The 23,027-nt window shown below is 36.7% G+C and overlaps 1 protein-coding gene across 6 annotated transcripts in view; it reads left to right on the top strand.

Moving 5' to 3' along the window:
* LOC112053753 (GRB10-interacting GYF protein 2) overlaps positions 1-21,801 on the top strand; it is a 62,653-nt gene extending 40,852 nt beyond the window's left edge. For 2 of the 6 annotated variants that reach the window (XM_024093292.2, XM_024093291.2), the window contains exons 18-29: positions 5,177-5,467; positions 6,037-6,273; positions 6,481-6,561; positions 6,738-6,850; positions 7,011-7,092; positions 8,718-8,927; positions 9,647-9,724; positions 10,192-10,318; positions 10,564-10,755; positions 11,299-11,422; positions 12,175-12,280; positions 13,960-21,801. In XM_024093292.2, the coding sequence (XP_023949060.2) occupies positions 5,177-5,467; positions 6,037-6,273; positions 6,481-6,561; positions 6,738-6,850; positions 7,011-7,092; positions 8,718-8,927; positions 9,647-9,724; positions 10,192-10,318; positions 10,564-10,755; positions 11,299-11,422; positions 12,175-12,280; positions 13,960-14,076 (1,758 nt within the window). In that variant the 3' untranslated portion in view covers positions 14,077-21,801. The remainder of the gene's footprint in view (positions 1-5,176; positions 5,468-6,036; positions 6,274-6,480; positions 6,562-6,737; positions 6,851-7,010; positions 7,093-8,717; positions 8,928-9,646; positions 9,725-10,191; positions 10,319-10,563; positions 10,756-11,298; positions 11,423-12,174; positions 12,281-13,959) is intronic. The other 4 variants (XM_024093295.2, XM_052890852.1, XM_024093294.2 and 1 more) reach the window with 4 other exon arrangements.
* The last annotated feature ends 1,226 nt before the right edge of the window (positions 21,802-23,027 follow it).

Genomic DNA, 23,027 nt, shown 5'->3' with positions numbered 1-23,027 from the left:
TTGAGCTCTTCTGCACTGCGTTTGCTATGCTGGCGCTAAATCGTATTTTAAGACCTTGTCCAGAAGAAACCCATTATAATAGATTCTATAATAGAAAAAGCGCATTATAATAGATCCTATGGTTACTTTCCACTAAACGATCAGCCGGTCTATTATGTACTCTCAGTGTAGTTACCATTCTCATATAGTCACTCGCTACATTTCATTTTTGTGATCATCTGACTTAATTATGTCAACGGTACAGCGGCAGCGATTTTTTGTTTTCACACATGTACCAGTTTTTCGTTAAAATAAAGTTACCATTTGCCACTACCACTACTATGCTAATGCCACATTACGTAAAATCATGATAAGTATGCCATTTCGTTAAAAACACAATGTTAGATGATTACTAACACGAAAATATGAAATATGATGAAAAAGGATGTAGTGACTGATTATTATTGATTGAGTGGTATGCCGAGATACATAACCCTAAAGCGTATATAGTACCACTTGCCAGCCGTCGCACAGTGTTCACGTCGACAACGTCACTGATGAATTCATTCATTTCGCTCACCAAAGGCTTACAAGTGTCCATATGAAGAGGTGGAGAGTCATGCTCGTTTGTGGTAGATAAGTGTTCGTACTTGTTACGTACTTACTCTTCCTCCCTTACTTGCTTACTCGATTTCTGTGCAAGTTTCAAAACTTAAATTAACTAATTGCAAATATGGCGACAAAGAAAATTACTATTGTCTTACTTATATATATTTTTTTTGATTTGTTAATTTAACACGCAGTTTTGAAGATCTCAAATTAGTATAATGATTTTAATAGTAAATCATGAAATACATGATAAAAGTAATTAATAAAGAATAATTTTTATTCATGTTTATTTTTTATAATTGCTTAAAATTAAATAAAAAACTCGTTTGATGTTTAAAAAAATTAATGTGACCACTACTGTTTAGAAATGAACTCGTCATTTTGTATTACAACGCTCAAAACGCTCTATAATTCGATACGATATCACACGTTTGGTCGCGCTTGGTTGGTTGGTGGTCGCGAGCGTGATCGTCATATTCGTGAGCATGGTCGTCGTGGTCGCTTGGTGGAACGTAACCTGGGTAGGATGGTGCGGGTGGCAGGCGTCACTAGACGTAAAGTATTAAGTAATTAGAGATTGAGATTGTTCGGTACTGCTGGGTAATGTGTAACTTGACCATAGCCGGTTGACAGCTCTATTTAATGAAATAAACATCGATTTCTTATTAAAAAGTGGATGCACACTCAGCGACCAAAACCGTCCCCACTCAATGAGTGCCAAACACAACTTCTTGGCACTCAATTCAAGTAGTCGCATTTGCAAATTCAACCTTAAACTCAATCCTCAAGGTTGAATTTGTTCTGAATTTGGGATTCTATTGAATATTGAACTATATTTAAAGGCCTTTTGGTATAATTTTATTAACAATAATTCTAATTCTAAAACTGTCAAAGCAACATTGGCAAGTTTTTAAGTGAAATTTTCTACATCATTGTGCGTCCTTTTATTATAAGAGGTCAATGGAAATAAATGTCCAATCTCTACAATCTCTAGGAAAACTCAGTTTGGCAACTTATAATGGAATGGATGTGAAACAAAAAATATTTCCAAAATAAAATGAACGTTCATACGCGCTGATCTGCCCGCACTACTTCCTACGACGAACACACAAGTACTGCTTGCGATCTCCCTACGAGTAGTAGGATCCTGATATAACACGACCTTTACCGAGCTGGTGGCCTGTTCACTAATTTGATATTTGAAATGAACCCAACAAAATCAATTGACAATTGTCATCTACATATTATACTCGTATGCTATCCACGAAGGGTTGTCAGTACGCACATTTGTTACATAGAATTTTAATTTCGTATCTATAAGTCAATACTAACATACGTCAAAGTTAGTGAATATAGCTTGCAGGTTGTTGGATGTAGTTTTTTCATATCAATTTAAATACGAGTATGTCATACATAAATCTCCTAACTATTTTTTTCCTATCCCAACTCTTGGGCAGGTAGGTATTAACAGGTGTGGTTAATTAATTGTTATTAAAAATCATTTCATTACGAACATGGTGGTAGGTATAGGCTTAGCTGAGAAAAATCACTCCTGGATTCCGGACATCATCATAACCATTCAAAATTTTAATCCGGGATATGATAACCTGGATTGAAATTTTTAGACAACTCATTTGCGATATGTTTATTGTCATATTTAATTTGATATGAAAATTTATCCAATAACCAGCTCGATGAAGTTCGCCATATGTACTGGGATCTTAGACCATCCGCATGCTATCGACTAATGCCGCTGTGCGAATAACTTCAGTTGTGATCAGTTGTGACACTGTACAACATTAACAAATTTAAAAAATGTATATTTCATTCAAATAATATAGCTGCGAAACTCTCGTGCACATAACGCGTGCACGTTGTAGAGACGAATTTAGTGTAGAGCGACTCGCTGTTCTGAATATTCCCTTTTAGGCCAATTCAGAAAAAAGTTAGCGCAAGTGTCGTATCAGCAGTAAGTCGAGTTGCTACCATTTTAAACTCGTACCTACTTCACCGTGAATCTCGTCCCGCGCGTTTTGCACGGAACGAGATTCACGGTGTTGTTTTTTTGGTGGGAGGCTTCGGCCGTGGCTAGTTACCACCCTATCGGCAAAGACGTACCGCCAAGCGATTTAGCGTTCCGGTACGATGCCGTGTAGAAACCGAAAGGGGTGTGGATTTTCATCCTCCTCCTAACAAATTAGCCCGCTTCCATCTTAGACTGCATCATCACTTACCATCAGGTGAGATTGTAGTCAAGGGCTAACTTGTAAAAAGAATAAAAAAAATAAAAAAAACGTAAGCGCATATTTTGCTCGAGAGTTCAGCAGAGAATTCTTTCTTCTGGACAAGGTCAAAGTGTATAGGTATAAAGCGAAATCCTCATCAACTAACTGCTAAGGTTATATTACTATTTTTTAGCATGAATAGTAGTTAGGATCACTCATTGTGAGTGTGACGCAAGCTTTACAGATTCTGTTATGCATGTAAGGATTCAGACGGTCTAGCTCTTGCGGAATACTGAATATTCCGCTTATAATATTTTTATCGTAATTTTTTTAAAGTCGTCGACTAAAGTTGACAATAAGTTGTCGTGATCCGAAAGCTGTTCGACATTTTTGGAAAAATATTTGAGGCAAGCTGAAAGTTTGTGACTCTCTTGTACTGTTGTAACACAAAACTGGAGACCTCACCTTAAAGTGGTGGGGGTAAATAAACACCTAAAGTGAGGATTTCTGTTACCTTCTGATCACTTTGAAGGCGGCTTTGAACCAGCGAGGTTGATTTAGCCCCAGTAAGTCCCCAGCTACCAGCTAGGTCTGCAATCCTGTAGTATGGTGGTATAGATGAGCTGCAGAACAAGTTTCCAGCCAGCCTCAAATTCCGTCTGATTTCTTTTGCTTTTCAATTAAGTGCTGTTAATTTTATTCGCTAGCTTGCTGCATGACGACTTTCTGCTCTATAATTTCTGGCTCTACTACTATGCTTCAACTTGTTAAATTAAAACTCTGTTACATGAAACCTCTTGCCCTCTTCTCATTTATCCATCTCATCATAAACCTCATAATCATTATCAGCATCCCCATCATCATCATCAGCATCATCATCATCATCATCATCATCATCATCATCATCATCATCATCATAAACCTCATAATCATCATCATCATCATCGACATCAAAGGCACCATTTTATACATCAACCATTTTATACATTGACCATTTTGTACATAAACCGTTTTATATATCAACCATTTTATACATTACTATTTTATACATAAACCATTTTATACATCAACCATTTCAAGGTTATACAATAACACTAAAGTGGTATATGTGTAATATGTGCTAAATCATCTCATTCAATTCATTCATTTGATGTGGTAGTGTAAAACTAAATCATTAATAAAATCATAATGAAATGAAAAAAATTGTAACTAAGAAATAAACAGAATGTGTCGTAAATAATAATCAAAACATTCCCATAATATTATTATTATAGTCCCGTCGCGTACTCATTTTCACGCTTTGTCCAATAATACTAATTCACAACGAAAGTGAAGTACGGTCATTTTCAATTGCCCACTATATACTATGTTTATACTTGACAAGCTCATGAGTATGAATGAGAGAGCAAGCTAGTCGGGCAAGACTGTATTAGAGTGGGTACAACAATAGTCCAATGAGTCCGACCGCTTTACCGTTGAGCTATTAGAGGCTCTAAATAATTTGGTCAACAGTATTTTTTTTTGTTTTAATTTTTTAAATTAAAAAAAACGGAAGAAATTGAAATAAAATCACGGGTGTACATGAAAGTATATTGCGTTTCATTTACGACTGTGCTCGCATAGGTCGTATTCTCAAGAGAACATTTTACGACACAGTCTGTATAGTTGTTGTAAAACATATAGGTTCTCCCATAATAATTAATGGAACAAACGCAAGAGGACAATATATTCCCCAAATAGTTCCATTAGTTTTAGATTATTAAGTAATGTATGTTCCTCTTGCGTTTGATCTATTAATATATGGGATATCCTGTATAATTAGGTTAGTTGTTAGTAGATTGTGTGTTTAGAATTAAGTAGCTAGCGAGATTGTATAAGTTATTTGGTAATTAGAGGAATATGCATGTCATTCGAAATCAAAGTCAAAAATCAAAATTCAATAATTTCAATGACGCTTAGTACACGAGTACAAGTACTTTTGAAAAGTCAGATTTTGTTATCAGATAAAGATGGAAATAAGTCGAAAACTTAAAATTAAACCTATGAGGGTGCAATAAGGCTAGATATTGTTCTTTGGGGCAATTCAGTATTATGTATTCATAGAACATCTTTTTTATTTTATCATTTTAAATTTTGAAATTTTAGTTATTAAAAATTGTACTATTGGTCCGTTTAAAATGAGACAACCGTACGAACTCTGGTTGCACACGGTACGCGACCACGACGAACATTAGTTGCAATGTCAATTTGCATTATCATAGTCTTGCAATGTCAGAAATAAAATAAACACATGCATATGCCTTTGATTATTGATGACACGCGAGTAAAACTGGTACTTAATGGTAACGCGTTGTATTTTACAGCCAAATGCCAGCGCGATGAATTTGCCTGCCGATATAGTGAAAGAGATGAAAACCGAAGATCAGATACTGGCGCAGTTGCGAGCCTCGCAGAACATACCGCTGCCGCCGCAGAACGTGTCTTTTCTGAACGACAACGCACCGGCAATCGCGACCAGCTCTGCAAATATTAGCATCGGCGAAGACAGTTTCGACGTTCGAGCGACTCCCGACTTGGAGAAGTTGCAGCAGTTGATCAACAGTGAGACGCTGACTCAGTCGAGCGAGTCTAAATCTGAGAGCGAGGAATCCGAGGTGAGGCCGCGCCATTCTGACTTTGCTGTGCTTTCATGCCACAATGTATAACAAAAGCGTTCAATTGTTATATACATATTAATATATAACAATATCTATACTGTAATGATGTGTTGTTAGTGATTTATTGTTTGTCATTGACATTTATTTTTCAGTAAGTTTCACTAAAAGAATTTTACAAGCTGTTTATTTACTTTACTAGCTCTATTTATCTTACTCGACAGACGTTGTCCTGCCATAGACCACTTTCTATTAGAACATATAAAAACAAAATATAAATGTTCTATAGTATATAAAATATAACAGTCCTTAGCACAATTGTCAGTTATTTAAATATTATAACTAAGATAAATCCATACAATATTATAAATAAGAAAAGTATTTCTGTTTTTTATACATTATACACATACTGAATTTTGGTATACAGGTGAATAGATCTTGAACAAAAATATAGGCTATTTATATCCTGGAAAATATCCACGGTTCCCAGGCACCGTAAAATATCACATTAAAACTATTAACTATTTAAGCTCCCTTTTCGCTCTCCTAAAACGTTTAATATTTTATAGACAAAATGTGAGGTGTCTGGGAAAATAGACACGTCAACTGCATCCGGGGTGGGCAAAGTTCAAGCTAGTCAACCGAAACAAACCGGCGGCAAGGCAAGCAAACAGGCCAAGGGCGAGACCGACAAAGCTGCCAAGGCTAAGGACGGCAGCAGCAGTGGCAAAAGTAAGAAGAAGATCAAAGAAGACAAGAAGGACGAGCCAGAAACCAAAGTGAGAGAAGGAGATATTAAGTCTGAGGTAAATATCAGACTTTCATAGTGTTTATCGATGTCTAGAGATTCTCAATTTAGCGAGTATGTTTTTTTTTGAGCTATGAACTTATTTATTTTTGTTTTATTTGTTATATTTTGTTTGCATTTTATTAGTTTTTGTAGTAGTTTTTTAATTTTACATTTATTTGAGCCATTATCATGGCTTCCTGTTTAATGTGTACTTATATTTTAGAAGCCCTCAGCTGAATCGTCGCCGTCGAAGAGCAAAAAAGAAGATAAACAAAATAAGAAAGATATGGAAAAAGAGAAAAAGGTCGTACCCGTATACACTAATATTTACACTATAACATTCACATAGTTGCCCTGAGGTCTAACACCATTTGCATCAGCTGTATTCATATTCAGTCCAATAATTATTATTATAACACAGCTGCGAGTAGTTAGAGAGAATATAGTGAGTAACTAATAAATTTAATTTATAATCCGTAGGAATGGATCAAGGAAGGATTCACTATCGTGAAAGGAGCTGAGAAGAACAACAACAAAGAAAACAAGAAGAAACTAGAAGAAGCCAAGGCGCTCGAGGAATTGGAGAGAAAAAAGCAAGTACTCTTTACATAAGTAATTAATGACTGACTACTAAATTCAAAGAACACATGATTTTAGCAGCTGCTTTGTCTGCTGTAATTAGAGTAAATATTATATTTGTTAACAACAACAAAATATTAAATAAATGTTAGTTAGTTATTAAATAATTTACAGGAAAGAGGAAGAGAAATTAGTAGCTGACGAAGAGAAGAAAAAGAAGCAAAATATGCTGGATTTAATTGATAAGAAACAACAGGTATTCTGCTGTATTAACAATCTTATCTGTCACGAAAGCTTTGGCAGGCGTCGAAATTGACAGTAAATTGACTAATCACGATGTTACTCTCATGTTGAATACGTTGTCACGAGTAGGACCCGCTAGAGTTATTTATACCCCAGGTTGCTACTCTCTTCAAATAGTTGTTGGAAAGTTTTTACTTAGAGGTACTATGTCGGTGAATACTAGGTGGCACTTTTTTTTAAATGGTCTTAAATAGTTCATTATAGTTCTACTAGACTAAAAAAAAAATCTTTTATTTTTTTCAGATGTGATTACATGAAAATTTTAGTTTTTAAATATGTTTTTGACAAAACTAGCCAAAACGCCTGTCGACCATGACAGTATATATTTCAACTGTTTCATGACGTCACTATAATAAATCCTATACAAATGGAGCGTTTGACAAAAATATTAGTTAACAATTTGTTCGACGTTTAGTACATCAAGTGTGTTAGTGACGTCACAAAATAGACGACAGCGTTTTTGACGTTTGGAAAATTTGAAAAAATACGTGATATTTAAATTGAATTTTAAAAGAAATCTTTAACTTTTATTAATTGATATCAATATATTTCGGACCCTTATTCTATGTACTACACGAAATTAATATTGTTTCTATTAAATTTGATATGAATCAACTACCCTGTTGGTTATAGCAACCCAACCCCAGTTAGTGGTGGTGGGTGTTGGTATGTGTATGTATGGACCTCTCTTGGACTTGGTTTGTTTAATGTGATGCTCTTAAAAACGTCCAAAGTAGTTCGAAAAATGCATGGAATTAGGCTTAGTTTATTAGAATCCGAAACAAGTCCAAAAATTTCCCTACTTTTCATGTGTTACCAATTTTACACAACTTTGAGTGTTGCGAACTTAGGTAGGTCATACATATGTAGCCCAAATGGATCCGAACCACGTACAAATAATCAGAGTTGCATCATGTTTTGCCAATTTAGCAATTTTGGTGCTGATTTTGATGGCCTGTCAATGTTAGTTAGTATATTAATTCCTCAGACTAATTAGATAAGGACCTGCCTCATTCTGTAAAAAGTATATGATCAACGATCTAATGCGATTATATAAACCGTCTCTATAGAATCGATGTTTCATAGTTGTAATCGTGTTCGTCGGTTAAAGAGCTCCGTAAAAATACCTTTTTCTGTAGCTGAATAATGTTGAAAATGGGCAAAAACTTCTAGTTTAGTACCAAATCTAAGCACGTTTTCCTCGGAAAATGACAGACAATCATGTTCTTGAACTTGCTTGCGATACTAATCCTTATGTAATTAGTTTGAGATTGTGTATACTATTTAAGCTTAATGTATGCTAATATGTGTCTTTAACCGGGCTTTAAAAAAGAGGAGCTTCTCATTTCATAGTAATCTCTCATTATTTTTTTGGCTTTTTATATTATTGAAAGATCCTTTGACCGATCTGGAAAATAAAAGTTTTGTCTGATAAGGGTCCTAGATAATCGAGGAAACTCTTATGTTTTTAGTGCATTTTGTAGTCGGTATATTTTTGTGAAAGCAACATAATTCTCGCATGGCTCTTATTGTAATGGAATGTTTTAATTCGAAATTGAGCGGTGGTATACTCTAAAGGAACAGCAGCAAAGGCAGATATTGGAGTCGCTCATAAAGAAGGCACCGTGGTCGGCGGCCAATCAGACGGTGGCGACCAACAAGGGCGGACTCTCTATGTCCGAGATACAGCGCCTCGAACGCGAGAAGAAGCTGGAGCAGATCAAAGAGCAGCAGCACATGATGCACCTCATAGCGCAGCAGCAGGCCGCGGCCTTGGCGAGGGAGCAGGTACCCACCTATTTATTACATTGCATACACTATATCTATATTTTTAACAGACTCAGAAGTGGATTACCAAAATAAGAAAACCAATGTCGAACAAAGGTTATGATTCACAATATTTGTCAGGACAACTTATAGGGTTAAGGGATCCCTTGACAGTTAACTAACACCTCTCCACCAACAGTTAACACACAAGTCAATCTCCCCGCCTATCCCAAGTAACCCATAAAGAATTACACAATAAGAAATGTGTACGGCTCGAACGCCACGAGCATACTGAAGCCGACCGACGACGAGCGCCTTATATCGCAAGTCGTTCCCGCAAACCGATCGCTCCTCCTCTCAAACTCCCTAACACTACACAGAGAGTTCGTTCGTTATCAACCCATATTCGGCTCACTGCTGAGCTCGAGTCTCCTCTCAGAATGAGAGGGGTTAGGCCAATAGTCCACCATGCTGGCCCAATGCGGATTGGCAGACTGCATACCAGAGAATTTAGAAAATTCTCTGGTATGCAGATTTCCTCACAATGTTTTCCTTCACCGTTAGAGACACGTGATACTTAATTTCTTAAAATGCACACAACCGAAAAGTTGGAGGTGCATGCCCGGGACCGGAATTGGAGTTAGAGGTCATATCCACTGGGCTGTCACGGCTCTCCACACACAGAGAGCAAGTATGCATTGTTATAGTATAGTCATTGAAAGCTGTGTTTGTTTCTGCAGGAAATCCAGGCAAATCTAGCTTGGGCCAAGAATCATTTAGACAACAATGGCTCTGGAGCAACCTTAGCAGAGATTCAGGTAATACTCGTGTAATGTAGACTAGACTGGCATAACCTGTAGTCGTAGTGCAGTACCATCATTAGTGGTGTGTTTCTGATTGGTTTGGTAGGTGAGTTTATTTGTTACATACAAAAACACAAATCTTCCCTCTTTATAATGTGTGTACACACACTTATCATTGCTAGTCACCGGTTGCAGCAATCTTGACGTGTAGGCGTATTTTCTCCACGAAATCTCTATTAGTGCAAATACGAGGTGATGCCTTATTAGTGTGATGCGTTCCAATGCGATGCGAACACATCAACGCACTGCATACACGCCGCTTTAATGTGGCATTTCTTTAAAATACAGATATGGAAAACGACGCAGCGTCCGCGCTGCCATGTCGCAGCGTAAGTAACGCACTAATGGGCATCGCTCTTACCAATTCTCTTAAGGTTTACGCCTTACATTTTAATAATTTTGTAACACCGTATTCTCTATAGGCGGAAACGAGACGGCAATCAGCAGCACCCATAAGCGCGGTCTCCCAATCCATAGAGGACATACCCCTCCCGCCGCTCATACTGCTCCCCTCCGACATCGCACAATGGGGAGGCTCTACTAATGGAGGTATTAAACTATCATTCAATGTTTTTCTAGCTCAGTAATATTAACACGATTAAGATATTTTTTTTGTTTTTTATTGATGATTATCATCGAATCAATTCATAAAAATTTACATTTTGTTGTATCGCTAGGTATAGCGAGGTATCGCTCGCTGCGCTTTCTTGTGATATCCTGAAGTTAATAACAGTAATCATTTTATGTCAGTGCTGCCTTTTCGCTTCTGTTAATGTAATCGTGTGTTCTTGTAGGTGGATTCTGGGACACGCAGCCCGCGGCGTTGAAAGCTGAGAAGCCCCCAGAGCCGGCGAAGCCTGCGGAGCCAAAGATCAAGAAGAAAGTCGCCCCTCCCGTCGTCATTGTCAAGAGGGAGACCTCGCCGACCAGCGAGTTTGAGACCTGGTGCGCCACTGCTCTCGTTTTGTGGAGGACCAAGATTGACGGTAGGTTTTGGGCAGCGACTCTGAGCGATGCTCCATTAGTGCGTTGCAGTATGTTGCATCGACACTGTGTCGTTTTCCATATTATGTTTTAAAAAAGCCACTTGTAAGAGTTACATCGTATTATCAGGTAATGTTTTAACGGACAGACGGAGACTAAATGTGTGCGATGTTGTACGTAATCGCAGGTGTGGCGTACGATGCGTTGATTCATTGCGACGACGCAACTCAACGCACTAATGAGGAATCGCCATTTGTATGTCAGATTCGGTACTTAACACTATTCCCTTTTTCAATTCAATAACTTAATTTGTTAGTGTAATTTCTTTTTAATAATATTTCTTTTTAATTTTAATGATATTATTAAAAATATAATATGGCAAATATCCTTATTGACTGACTGACTGTTCTGACCTAAATATTTGGTTGGTATAAAAAACCAACGAAATGTAAAAAGATAGATCCGGAACCTATTCGCTACAAACAAAAAAATCTTTTCTCTTTATGATATTCACCTGTTATAAAATATTGTTATTCGTATTACAGTGCCGACTTTCGTCGGTTTCCTGAAAGATATCGAGTCGCCGTATGAAGTGAAAGACTATGTCAAGTGCTATCTCGGCGACACCAAAGAATCCAATGACTTCGCGAGACAGTTCCTCGAGAGAAGGTCAGTACAAATCATTCTAATGCTGTAAGGCTCTACAGTAGCGGAGCCGAAGAGGGGATTTTCACAGTTTCTCGAGCGAGGCAGTTGAAGGGAGTATACCTTGCACGTTGATGAGTACCTCCACCAAGTATGAGCCCTTAATGGTGGGTGCGATTAGGGCAATCAAAAAAAAAACTAACTTCTGAAATATTTAACCAGCACGTCAGATTAAGATAAGGTATGTGAGTTGATAGCTAAATAAAAGATCTGACGATTTGAGCGTAACGTAATAGAATGGGAGGATTCAAAAATACAAAAAGATATAAAGTTACAAAATAAAACCCTTATATTTCAGTTATCGAGCCACGATTGCAGTTAATTTTTTACTTATTTTTTATTTTTTATTTTTGATGTAGTGACTGATTACTTGAATGGTACACAGAGTTACATAATAACCCTGCTGGTGAGGTTAAAGTCAAGGGTTAATTTGTAAAAAATAAAAAAAAAATATTTTCGATTATTCATCTAATTCCTAATGTCATTAAAAGAATTTCGGTTGTTTTTGAAATTTTATCCCATTTTTTATTACAAGCATCCATTTGTGTTAATTAGTTAATAGTGACTTAGTTTTCCGTTTACGAATATCTCATTAAAATCAATATTTTTAAAGGTTCCAAACATCTTTGTCACTGTTTTCGTAGCGCTTCTAGGTGTACGTGTGAGCCGTCATCTGGAGCTGTCAAGTATTAATTGAATAAAACATTCGTTTGCAGGTCTAAGCTGCTGCGTGTCGGTATGGTGACGCCGTCCGACGACTTGTGTTCTCCGGCCATAGCTGTCAACCCGCGCACGCCGCTCTCGGACTACCAAGAGGTTAAGGTACAAACCATCGTAGTTTAAGGGCGATGCCTCATTAGTGCGTTGTGTTGCGTCGCCGCAACAGATCAACGCATTGTATGCCACGCCTGACCGTCGCACGCACCCATTCAGTTTCAATGATGGATCGAAACAAGTTAAACATTGTCCGTCGTATACACTAATCGATAATAAATTAATCTGCGAATATTCGTTAGAATGGAAGGACATATACTAATGATAGCACATTCGACGCGGAATGATATTCGGAAAACGCGTATTTTTTTTCATTTTCTGCAATTCCAAATTGCATTTTTAGATGATGAATTTAAAAGAAGATCATTGATGAAAAAAAATACTAAAAAAGGATATTTTTTACTAAACTTGTAGTAACGGATCTCCATTGAATGGTGCGACGTTGTTGCAATGGAAAGATGGGGCATCGCTCTAACGTGAAAGCATTAAAAACACATGGCATTACACTGTACCTTGTACACTTATCTTTGCCTGTGGCTTTGGATCTCGAGGTCTTAGGTTCGAATTCTCATTCATGTCATGGTATATCTATTGGACTTCTTTCAAGATATTTTCAGTAAAAATTGTCAGTGTGGTGCACACCCCTTCAGAGAGCAAGTGGAGCTGGCTTATGTGGCTATTACTGATCATTAACATTGCAGCAGGGTGGTGACTTCAAGCTCCACATCCCCTCTACACAAAGAGGAAGGGATAAAATATTTATTTATTATTTGCTATTCCAGGACTACTATTTATTTTATATTATATAATATATAATTTTACATTATAAATAATATAATATAATAAATAATTATACTAGTCACACTTTTATTGTAAAATGGATGCCTAGTTGTGCGTAGCCTTAGTTGTCGAGTGAGTGATAGGGAGACCGATTTTATTTTTGATTTACTTTATCACGCATCTCTTGCTGCGTAGTAGGATTTTTTCGACTAGAAAGTCCCTTAATTTATTTATAAATGCAATTTATTTTCCTCATTTCGTGTATGATGTGGTAGGTTATTGTAAATTGACATAACATGGAGCTGTGGAGTATTAATTTTGAAGAAGGGTAAATGAGTTTATTTTATTTGTTTTCATGGAAACGCCGTGGTTTATAAAAATATTTTTTTTTGTAACAAATTTGCACATTTCAAAAATATGTAAGCAGGGTAGGGTCAATATTTTTAGTTGTTTAAAACACGAATGGCGTGATTCAGTCTTTTCTATATGCGCGAGGATACGTGTAACACTTTTTTTGAAGTATAAACAAATCTTGGACGTCAGTGCTATGTCCCCAAAGGATTACCCCATAACTTAACGACGCGTACCCATAGGCATAATATGTAGCTAATGCAGTTTTCGTGTCAGTTCTGCTTCTTAATTCTAAGTCCGTATACAACATTTAATAGTTTATTATTTGTTTCTTGTACATGATTTTTCCAATTAAAATAAGTATCAATTTGAATACCTAAAATAGTAGAACTGTTAACACATTCTGTATTCATGTCATCATAGGAACATTTTATATTCAGTTCTGTTTTTTGATTTATTAAACTGTGATAATTCATCCATACATTATTTAATACATTATTTATTTTGTCAAGGATTTTCGGCAAGTCATTTATAATGATGTAAGAAAGAAAATTTATTTAAAAAAAACATCGAGTAACGGGTCGTATCCTTTACAGGGTAAAGGCAAGAAATCAAAAAAGAATAAAATGCTCAAAGTGGACGCCCGTATACTCGGCTTCTCCGTCACAGCGTCCGAAGACCGCATCAACGTAGGAGACATCGACACCGCATAGTGCGCCGCCGACGCGTGCGCACACGCGGCGGCGCAGTGACTGCCTCGCGGTCGCCGCTGTGACTACAGTCGCATACGAACAGTTGACACCATCAGTTAAGTGACACCATTTAAGTTTATTATGAAATTAATTAATTATATTTACAACAATAGGGTGGTTGACTCATATCAAATTAAATTTAAACAATATTAATTTCGTATAGTACATAAATTAAGGGTCCGAAATGTATCTATATTAATTAATATAAGTCAATAGTTTCTTATGAAACTTAATTTAAAAATTATGTATTTTTATTTTCCAAATGTCAAAAACGCTGTCGTCCATTTTGTGATGTCACAATGTTACTTATTAGGGATGCAACATCGATGTGCAAAAATATCAATGATAAGGGCGACATGTCGATGTTATAATAACAATAATAATTGTTTATTGATTCACAAGTATCTTTCATTAAATCATTAACATCCTAGTGTGGAGATCACGGTAGATCCGTGATCTCCGTGAGTTAACGTCACTTTTGACACGTCAGTTTTCTTTAAAAATATGTCAACTAGCCTATTATTTTAATTGAATTATTTTAATTTTATCGATTTCAATTTTATTTTATTTACTTACCTACTCAATGTTATTATTTTAAACTGCATCAATGAATTAACCAATATAAGTTGAATAATTTCAAGATAAAAATTATTAATATTTCTATAAAATTAAATAACAAGAGCAGTGATAGCCCAGTGGATATGACCTCCGCCTCCGATTCCGGAGGGTGTGGGTTCGAATCCGGTTCGGGGCATGCACCTCCAACTTTTCAGTTGTGTGCATTTTAAGAAATTAAATATCACGTGTCTCAATCGGTGAAGGAAAACATCGTGAGGAAACCTGCATACCAGAGAATTATCTTCATTCTCTGCGTGTGTGAAGTCTGCCAATCCGCATTGGGCCAGCGTGGTGGACTATTGGCCTAACCCCTCTCATTCTGAGAGGAGACTTGAGCTCAGCAGTGAGCCGAATATGGGTTGATGACGACGAAATAACAAGACAAGCTAAATTAGGAAATCTGTGTAAAATATTTTAATTATATTTAAATGGGTATATACTCGTACATATATTTTATTTATTTTGTAACTTTTAGTTAATTATTTTAATTTACAATTAAGTTTTAAAATATTTTAACTGTTTTCAGTTTAACTTCAATTATTTCAATTTTTGTTTATTAATTCCTGTAATCCATATTAATCATTTACTAAGGTTATTATTTTATAATACACCAACGAATTCAAAATTATGAACTTCGATTGTAAACTAAAAGACCGATATTTTTGGACCCAGCATGTTATGAAAAGAAAATCTTTTATGTTATAATAAATCAAACCACCAAAAATTTAATTTGTCTTTTTATTGAAATAATGCTTTTTTTTAAACAAGTTTAAAAGTGATATAAATAAATGACAAAAATTTTGGCATTGTAACATTTCATTCATCAAATCTGGGCCTATCGATGTGTAGTGTTGTTGTATAAATGTTTAGTAAAATAACTTGTTAATATAAATTTTATATTAGGTACCGTTTAAAATTGAACTATATTTTATGTTAAAGAAATGAAACAAATCGATATAGTTATTGTGGCATAGGATTGTCGGTTGTATTTTGACGTAACGCCACAACTTGCCGTGTGCGTCACCGCTAAGGAACGTCGGCCAGTGATGTTAAATACTATTAGATGTGTTACAAGATCATGAAAAATGAGGCGATCAAAAGAGGAAATTTCCAAATCTCAATGTTACTTGTGGTCATCAAAGAACGTTCATCATCTTCATCTCCTTACCCTTATCCCACTTAAGTGGGGTCGGAAAAATATGTCAATCTTTTCCATTTGTCTCTATTACTCGTCAACTCATCATCCACTCCTTTTACACACATGTCCTCTTTCACACAATCCAAACATGTCTTCTTTGGCCTTCCTCTCCTCTTATGTCCTTCCACTTGCACATTCAACGTTTTTCTAGTAATATGACTTCTACCTTCTACTCCTCAATTTTTCTGTCACTGGCGCCACCTTCAGACTTCCTCTTATATACTCATTTCTTATTTCACCACACATCCATCTCAACATACGCATTTCGTTCACATGCATTCGTTTAATATCCGTCCCTTTCACCGCCCAACATTCTGATCCATACAGCACGACAGGTCGTACAACCGTTTTGTATATTTTACCCTTAAGTCTAAAAGGCATTTGCGGGTCACATAGTACACCTGAGACCTGTCGCCATTTCATCCATTCATTCTACTTTTCACGTCTCGGTCCACATTGCCATCGTTTTGTAAAAACGACCCGAGGTACCGAAAATCGGAGCAAGCTGGTAGGGTTACACCAGTTAAGGCAATTTTGGAAGATTGAGATGTGCCGCCAAAGTCCAAGAATAAATATTCAGTTTTCGTTTGACTGATTCGTAGGCCAACACTCCAATTTCTCCTGCCATTTTCCCAGTCTGCTCTGTACCTCAGATGCGTTTTCTCCGACAAGCACAATATCATCGGCAAACAGCATACATCAAGGTGCTTCTTCCTGTATGTCTGATGTCAGAGCATCCATTACTAGGAGAAACAAATAGGGACTTAAAGCCGATCCTTGGTGTAAGCCCACCTCCACTTGAAACTTGTCAGTAACATATACACAGCTTAAAAATACTGCAAAAGACCGGAAGAGTTTTCTACACATGACCGCCAAACTTCAGCTGGAAGAAGGCACCTAATGATGATGATGAACACCAGCTTCTGACCGTATGCTCGTGCATGCATCTCTATACATTTCTTTCACTATTCTAACATACTTCCCAGGTATTTTCTTCACGTTCATAGCCCACCATACAACCTCACGGGGTACTCTGGTCATCAAAGAACGTTATTTAAACAAAATAATACCTAAATATCGCCTACAATGTCGAGTTGTGTGTTCAGGAAGTGTAAAAACTATATATACATAAATATATAATGGAATTAAAGAGAAAATTGTGCATGTGTGCGCTCAGTTTTGTAGCCTATTGTTCGGATCACTTTTTTGCGGTGATTTTGTAGGGAAGTAACCGATCTATAGTATAAAATGATCATTGACGTCGGCACAGCTGAAGTGCGTTGTTGAATTGTTATAGTGCGTGTGGCATAGGTAGCAACCATGCACACACGTGATCATTATAAACATATTTCTGTTTTGCTAACATTTCTTCAGTTTCACAAAGTGACGCGACAGTCGAACGCCTGTCTATTACATATACACAATAAAATGTATGGACTAGCAGACACCCTGAAATAGAATATCTATCACTGAATTTGTAAATTTATTCAAGTGTAAATATTATACTGATAAATACAGTAAAACTAATTACTTTTAAATTATGTAGTTACTAAAAAAACATTTTATTAGCTTTATAAAATAAGTAATAACTAATATATACTTGTTTGATCGTTAATTTTCAATGTGCATGATTGTGATGTAAATCTCTATGTGATGTAGATATATAACAGATGTAGCTCAAATGATAAAACTTGGAGGCTTATATATTGTAAACTTTTTTTCACTAACTAAATTAAATTTGTTTTATAAATTTATATTTAATTTATAGTATTAATGATATTGTAGGCCGATTCGGCGGTGAAGTGATGATGCAATCTAAGATGGAAGCGGCCAGACCTGGACCAATTAAGAAAACCTCAATCGGCCCAGCCGGGGATCGAACCCAGAACCTCCGTCTTGTAAATCATCGCGCATACCACTGCGCCACGGAGGCCATCTAAATGTGCATGCAATATATCTATATAAGCTTAATTTAATTAATAATATAATAATGAGATTGGTGTTTTAGTTTTGCTGTATTTATTTAATTTTAATTTAATTATTAATATTAATATATGTGTATGAAAAGCCACATCGCGTTATAAGTAATGGTATGTTATTTTGTAGTATAGTAATGAATGTCGGTAATCCATGTACATTGTATAGCTAGGCAGTGCCTTTGTTGTTACGCGAGTGAGAGATATTTTCTAGTTACTGAACAAAAATATCTGATTGTCTACATCGGTAGTTAACGTCTATTTTTATCGATTAATGAATTCAATTTGCAGTTCAGGAAATTGCGTGTTGAAGTCGATGGAATTACAAATATGCGCCCAGTACCCGATGTAGCGCAATACTTTAGAAGCAATAACGATGTGTTGTATTTGTTTTCTTCTTACTAGGTTTAGTGTATGAGCAATTGAAATATGAGATAAAAATGTATTTATTGATACAACGCTATGGTGGTGGCCTCTGGTGTGCCTGAAATAGTTCAAAACAGGGCCAAGACTTAAAGCTGTTCTCGATACTCCACTTAATGATACAGTTTCATTATTTCAGTGATACAATATTAGAAGACAAATGAAATGCTCACCGTGTGGTGATGTTTTGTCTTACATTACATACACATTGCGTCTTCTGCGGTCGTGTTGTTGGAACGGGCGGTCGGGGAATGACTTCGTGAGGCACGACGTTCACAGTGACAGTGAAGTACTAATCGCTATCTTAATATTGTAGGATGCAGCCCAATGTTCTGTTACATCGATAGAATATGTTTTAGATAGAGTATCTATAGTAATACGGTAACAACTTACTATAGTCGCACATAATTTATTTTAACCTGGCGTGTGCAATAATTGTGACATAAACTTATTCATAACCGTACGTCGTACCGGTTTTATTTGTATGAAAAATGTTGGTGAATGAAGATGATTATTTGACGTCAAGGGCACAATATGATTACGCGCTAGGTGTAAATAGTTTATCCATTCTGTATATTTTCCTACGCATATTTTAGTCAAAAAAGCCTCCCCCGATAGCTTCGCTTATGATGTGTTCCAATAATCCGACCAGTACTGGACGAATGTGTTAATGTTGCGATAATTATAATGATGTCAATTGTACACGATTACCTGTGCACCTGTGCGCTGCTCTTGTAGCGGGCCACTGTCTCGTGGTGTGCTGGAGTGGTGCCGGGGGGCGGGGAAGGTGTCTCCACACGCCGTCACCTGCCGAGTGCACAGTGATGGCGGCGCGTTCTCTATCGCTCGTCATAATATTGCCATCTATTTACGTACTGTTATATGTTAGCTATTTGTAATTATATTTCTTGTTATATTAATAATAATTCGATAAATAATAACATGCACTAATGTGTCTGTTTTCAGAAGGAAATGTAAATACAAATAAATATTTAACAATTAATAAATAATAATAATAATTATAATAATAATTTTAATTTCTGTATGGGAACACCTTAGTTGGGTGACGTTGGTAATTACTTTTATTGTTGTTAATTTTAATTATAAGTTTTTAAAAATGTCTGTGGGTAATTAAAGTAGAATATTATTGTACAGAATAACAACTTTTGTTTGTGTTTTATGCAATGTATTGTTGTGTAACCATTTGTAAATACTCCCAATAGCTATTGATGACTCATGTTTTACTTTGTAGTCAAATGTCCTAACAGATACCTGCTATGCAATATTAGGAGTTAAGTTAAATGCAAACGACAGGTTCCTTCCATCCGAACCACTCGGCCCTTCAAACAACACTGTACCTCGTTCGCACGGACCTTGATGACCATTGTTTCGAACATGTTATCGCGTGCCGCTTGTATTTACTTCTGAATGTATGTGGTTTCTATCTCTTCAGGGGCGTGGCTACCGCCGCATAAGCCGTATCAATGATAAATTCGGAAAACACGGAGAGTCACCTTTGGGCGGTGGGCAAACGTTTAAGAGGTAGCCGATAGAGCTTCAGCTTTGAGAGCTCTCGCCAAGCCTAGAATGCTACGTGCGATGGGTCGAGCGGTCTTAGCATATTGTCCCATTGTCCGTTACGGAGGCGTCCATCGTCTCTGGAGATTCCCGAGTAAGCCTGCATTTCGTCGTGTCGGTTATTCTGATTGTTTTCTATCTGTATCACATACCAGTGTCTAGTATCAACGAGCAATCGAAATCGATGCCGATGCACAAACGCACGAAAAACCCAAATGGTGCGCTGACGTCCGTCCGTGTGCCGGCGCGCTCGCACCGTGACCGCACTAGTGCGTCAGCGCACGCTCGCTCAATTTGTGAATAGTCATGCGAAATTTTGACGTTGACTTACGAAGGTACTTCTTGTTTGCATTTATTAAATTTGACCTTTCTCACATACGCTTTTATTTTTAATAGTAACATTCTCTTTGTAGTTGACACTTGATTGTAGTATAGTTCGTCTGCTTTGGAAGTCTGGCTTTGTTGCCAAGCGTTGGACAGTGGACAGTTGACAGACCGTTGTGTAAAGCTGAAGGGACGTTCTTGACAAAACGTTCCGTCAGTTTACACTCACAGCCGCGTTGATTGGCCGAGGCTGTCGGCTGTCGTTGGACGGAGTTTCCGAAAAAGACAACTGTACAATAATGCCGGTAGGTATATCTAGTAATAAGCTAAAGTGAATTGGTGTGAAATCTGTTATTTTTGATGTTGAAATTCATATTGTTAATGTTAATTGTTTGTCGTAGATGGATTCAGCAAAGTGTGTACTCTGAAAGTAATTATCGCAAACTATATAGTTGTAAAATAAAAATGTCCTCATCATGTCTAATGAATTTGTGTCACGAGTGAGAAAGGATAAATTTGTAAATAACATTATTATAATTATAGTTTGTGTTATGTTGTGTAGCTACGTACATAAATATAATGTAAGTACGTAATGTACGTTACGAAACCAGATGTCAAACGTTTGCACCGGATGTTTATTGATTCAAAATGGATTATTTGTTTCAAGTGCGCTTACTGTAGGCACTTGGCAAGTGAAAAGTGAAGTCGGTCTATGCAGAGACATCGTTATATGCCTACTAGTATACAACAACAATATGTAAATTTAATAGTGTAGTAATGAATGTTCAAGTAAACACTAAACACTCGCTGCAGATGTATGTACTCTTGACCTTTCTAGTGTTCTCCACAGTGACGCACGTAACATAGCCCAAGAGCTGGTACACTTGTTTGAGTTTTTTAAGCACCGTGAAAAATTATTTCATACTTCTGACATATGTGCACAAATGGAGACCAAGTAAAAAGTTTTTAGCAACCCTTTAAAGTTGTCACTCTGGCTAAATGACCTACTTGAAATTGTTTTCTAGTTCTCCTCTACTGCTATAAGTTATAACATGACTATTTAGATAACATGACATGAGTTATAAACTTATAACTTGTTAAATTTTAACTTCCTTTATGACTGAATGATTAGTGAAAAATCGACTTATTTTAAAAACAGCACGCTCCTGTTTAAATTTCATTTTTTATCACAAAAATACCAGTGAATAGTTGTCACTAAAATCAAATCTAATTAAAACTGCATATACATATACATCTGTCAATTTATATTTATCACAAAATGACTAGAGAAAAATCGACTCTAAATAGAAATCTAATTATTAAAAATAGCACTTATGTAAATAAGTGTGTCCACAGAACTTGTGTCGTGTTGCGTTTACCTCTCGGAGCTCACAAAGCGTTTGAGCGGCTAACATTAAGATATAGTGACTAATTAATTTTATTATTATTGTAAATGATTTGTTTTAGAATCGTTGTTTGTATAATGAATTAAAATTTTCTCATCATCAATGTAAATGCTTTAGTTTGAATAAAGTAAAAAATGAACGATATAAATTCTTAATGTATAAATCATTTTGTTTTATTTATTACCGACTGCACCATTTCGCCGCTAAACCGGTGAACTGATTTTGATTAATTTTAGATCAAAATAACTTTTTTCGTTGAATTTTAAATAGTAATGTTCATTTAGAATCTGTTATTTCTGTACTAGCTATGGAAGAGCGGAGCCTTCTAATACAGAGGTAGTTTTTACTACACCTCAAACCTCGAAAGAAGGTTTCATACTTGCACTAATTTATCTAAATTTAGAAACAACTAAACGATTTTTTTTATAAAGATTTTAAAATTTTGCGGGAAAGTTAATAAGGATTAACTCGGACATTCCGTGAATGTCCAGGTATTTAATATGAATTCTGTTATATCGATGTCTAGACATTTCCAATGTGTTCCTACAGGTATACACACTGCACTAGAAGGAAGACTTGGCTGCGGCCAATAGCGACGCCCAGTCCTTGGAACTTCTACCTCCCAAAGCTACAACAGATAGTTGCCTACCTAGTACCTGCAGTGCTTGCCTCTTTGCCTACTCGTATGACGAACTCTGCTAATAAAAATATATACGTAAATTAAAACATTGGATACCTACACAAAATATATACTTACATATATGATTGATCTATGATCCATTCAGGAGGTTCCGAGCTGGCGAAAATTAACAATTGCCTGGCGCTGTACAGGGCTGTTATAATAGGACAGATTTGGTATGCGCGTAGGTACCTACAGGCTACAAGTAATATGGCTGTTGGTAGGCTAAGTTTAAAATATTCTTTTCTATATACGTTTTTCTGCACTTATGTTGCGGTAAGTTACATTAAACAGCTCTTTCGAAACTATTTCGACAGAGCTGCCGTCCATCCCAACCAACTAGTTGTTGAGGCCTGCAACTACACTCCCAACCTTAACGCTAACTTCAAGCAGAGGCGTCCCAAAAACGTCCTTTACGATCCAGACGATGACAGGACGAGCGACAATGCTTCCCGGGCAACACAGCGTCTTCGCCGGCGAAGACGAGGTCCCCGATATCTAACGTCACCCGGACGTGGGTTTTCTAACTCACGATCTCGGTGGCGTTCGGACTGATTCACTCAGGTCACGGTTACACCCTCCCGAATGGCCCTCGTAAGCCGAGGTCCGAGTCTCATAGAAGACGTCCTTAGAGAGTCGTTCCGTTCTCTATCTTTATTTTAGCCTTCGGGTCTCATCAGGCGATGCTTCTGCGCTCGCCCAAACCCCAC

This window comes from Bicyclus anynana, chromosome Z, assembly GCF_947172395.1.
Source record: "Bicyclus anynana chromosome Z, ilBicAnyn1.1, whole genome shotgun sequence".
Taxonomy (NCBI): Eukaryota; Metazoa; Arthropoda; class Insecta; order Lepidoptera; family Nymphalidae; genus Bicyclus; species Bicyclus anynana.
This window is presented reverse-complemented; position numbering and strand designations above follow the sequence as displayed.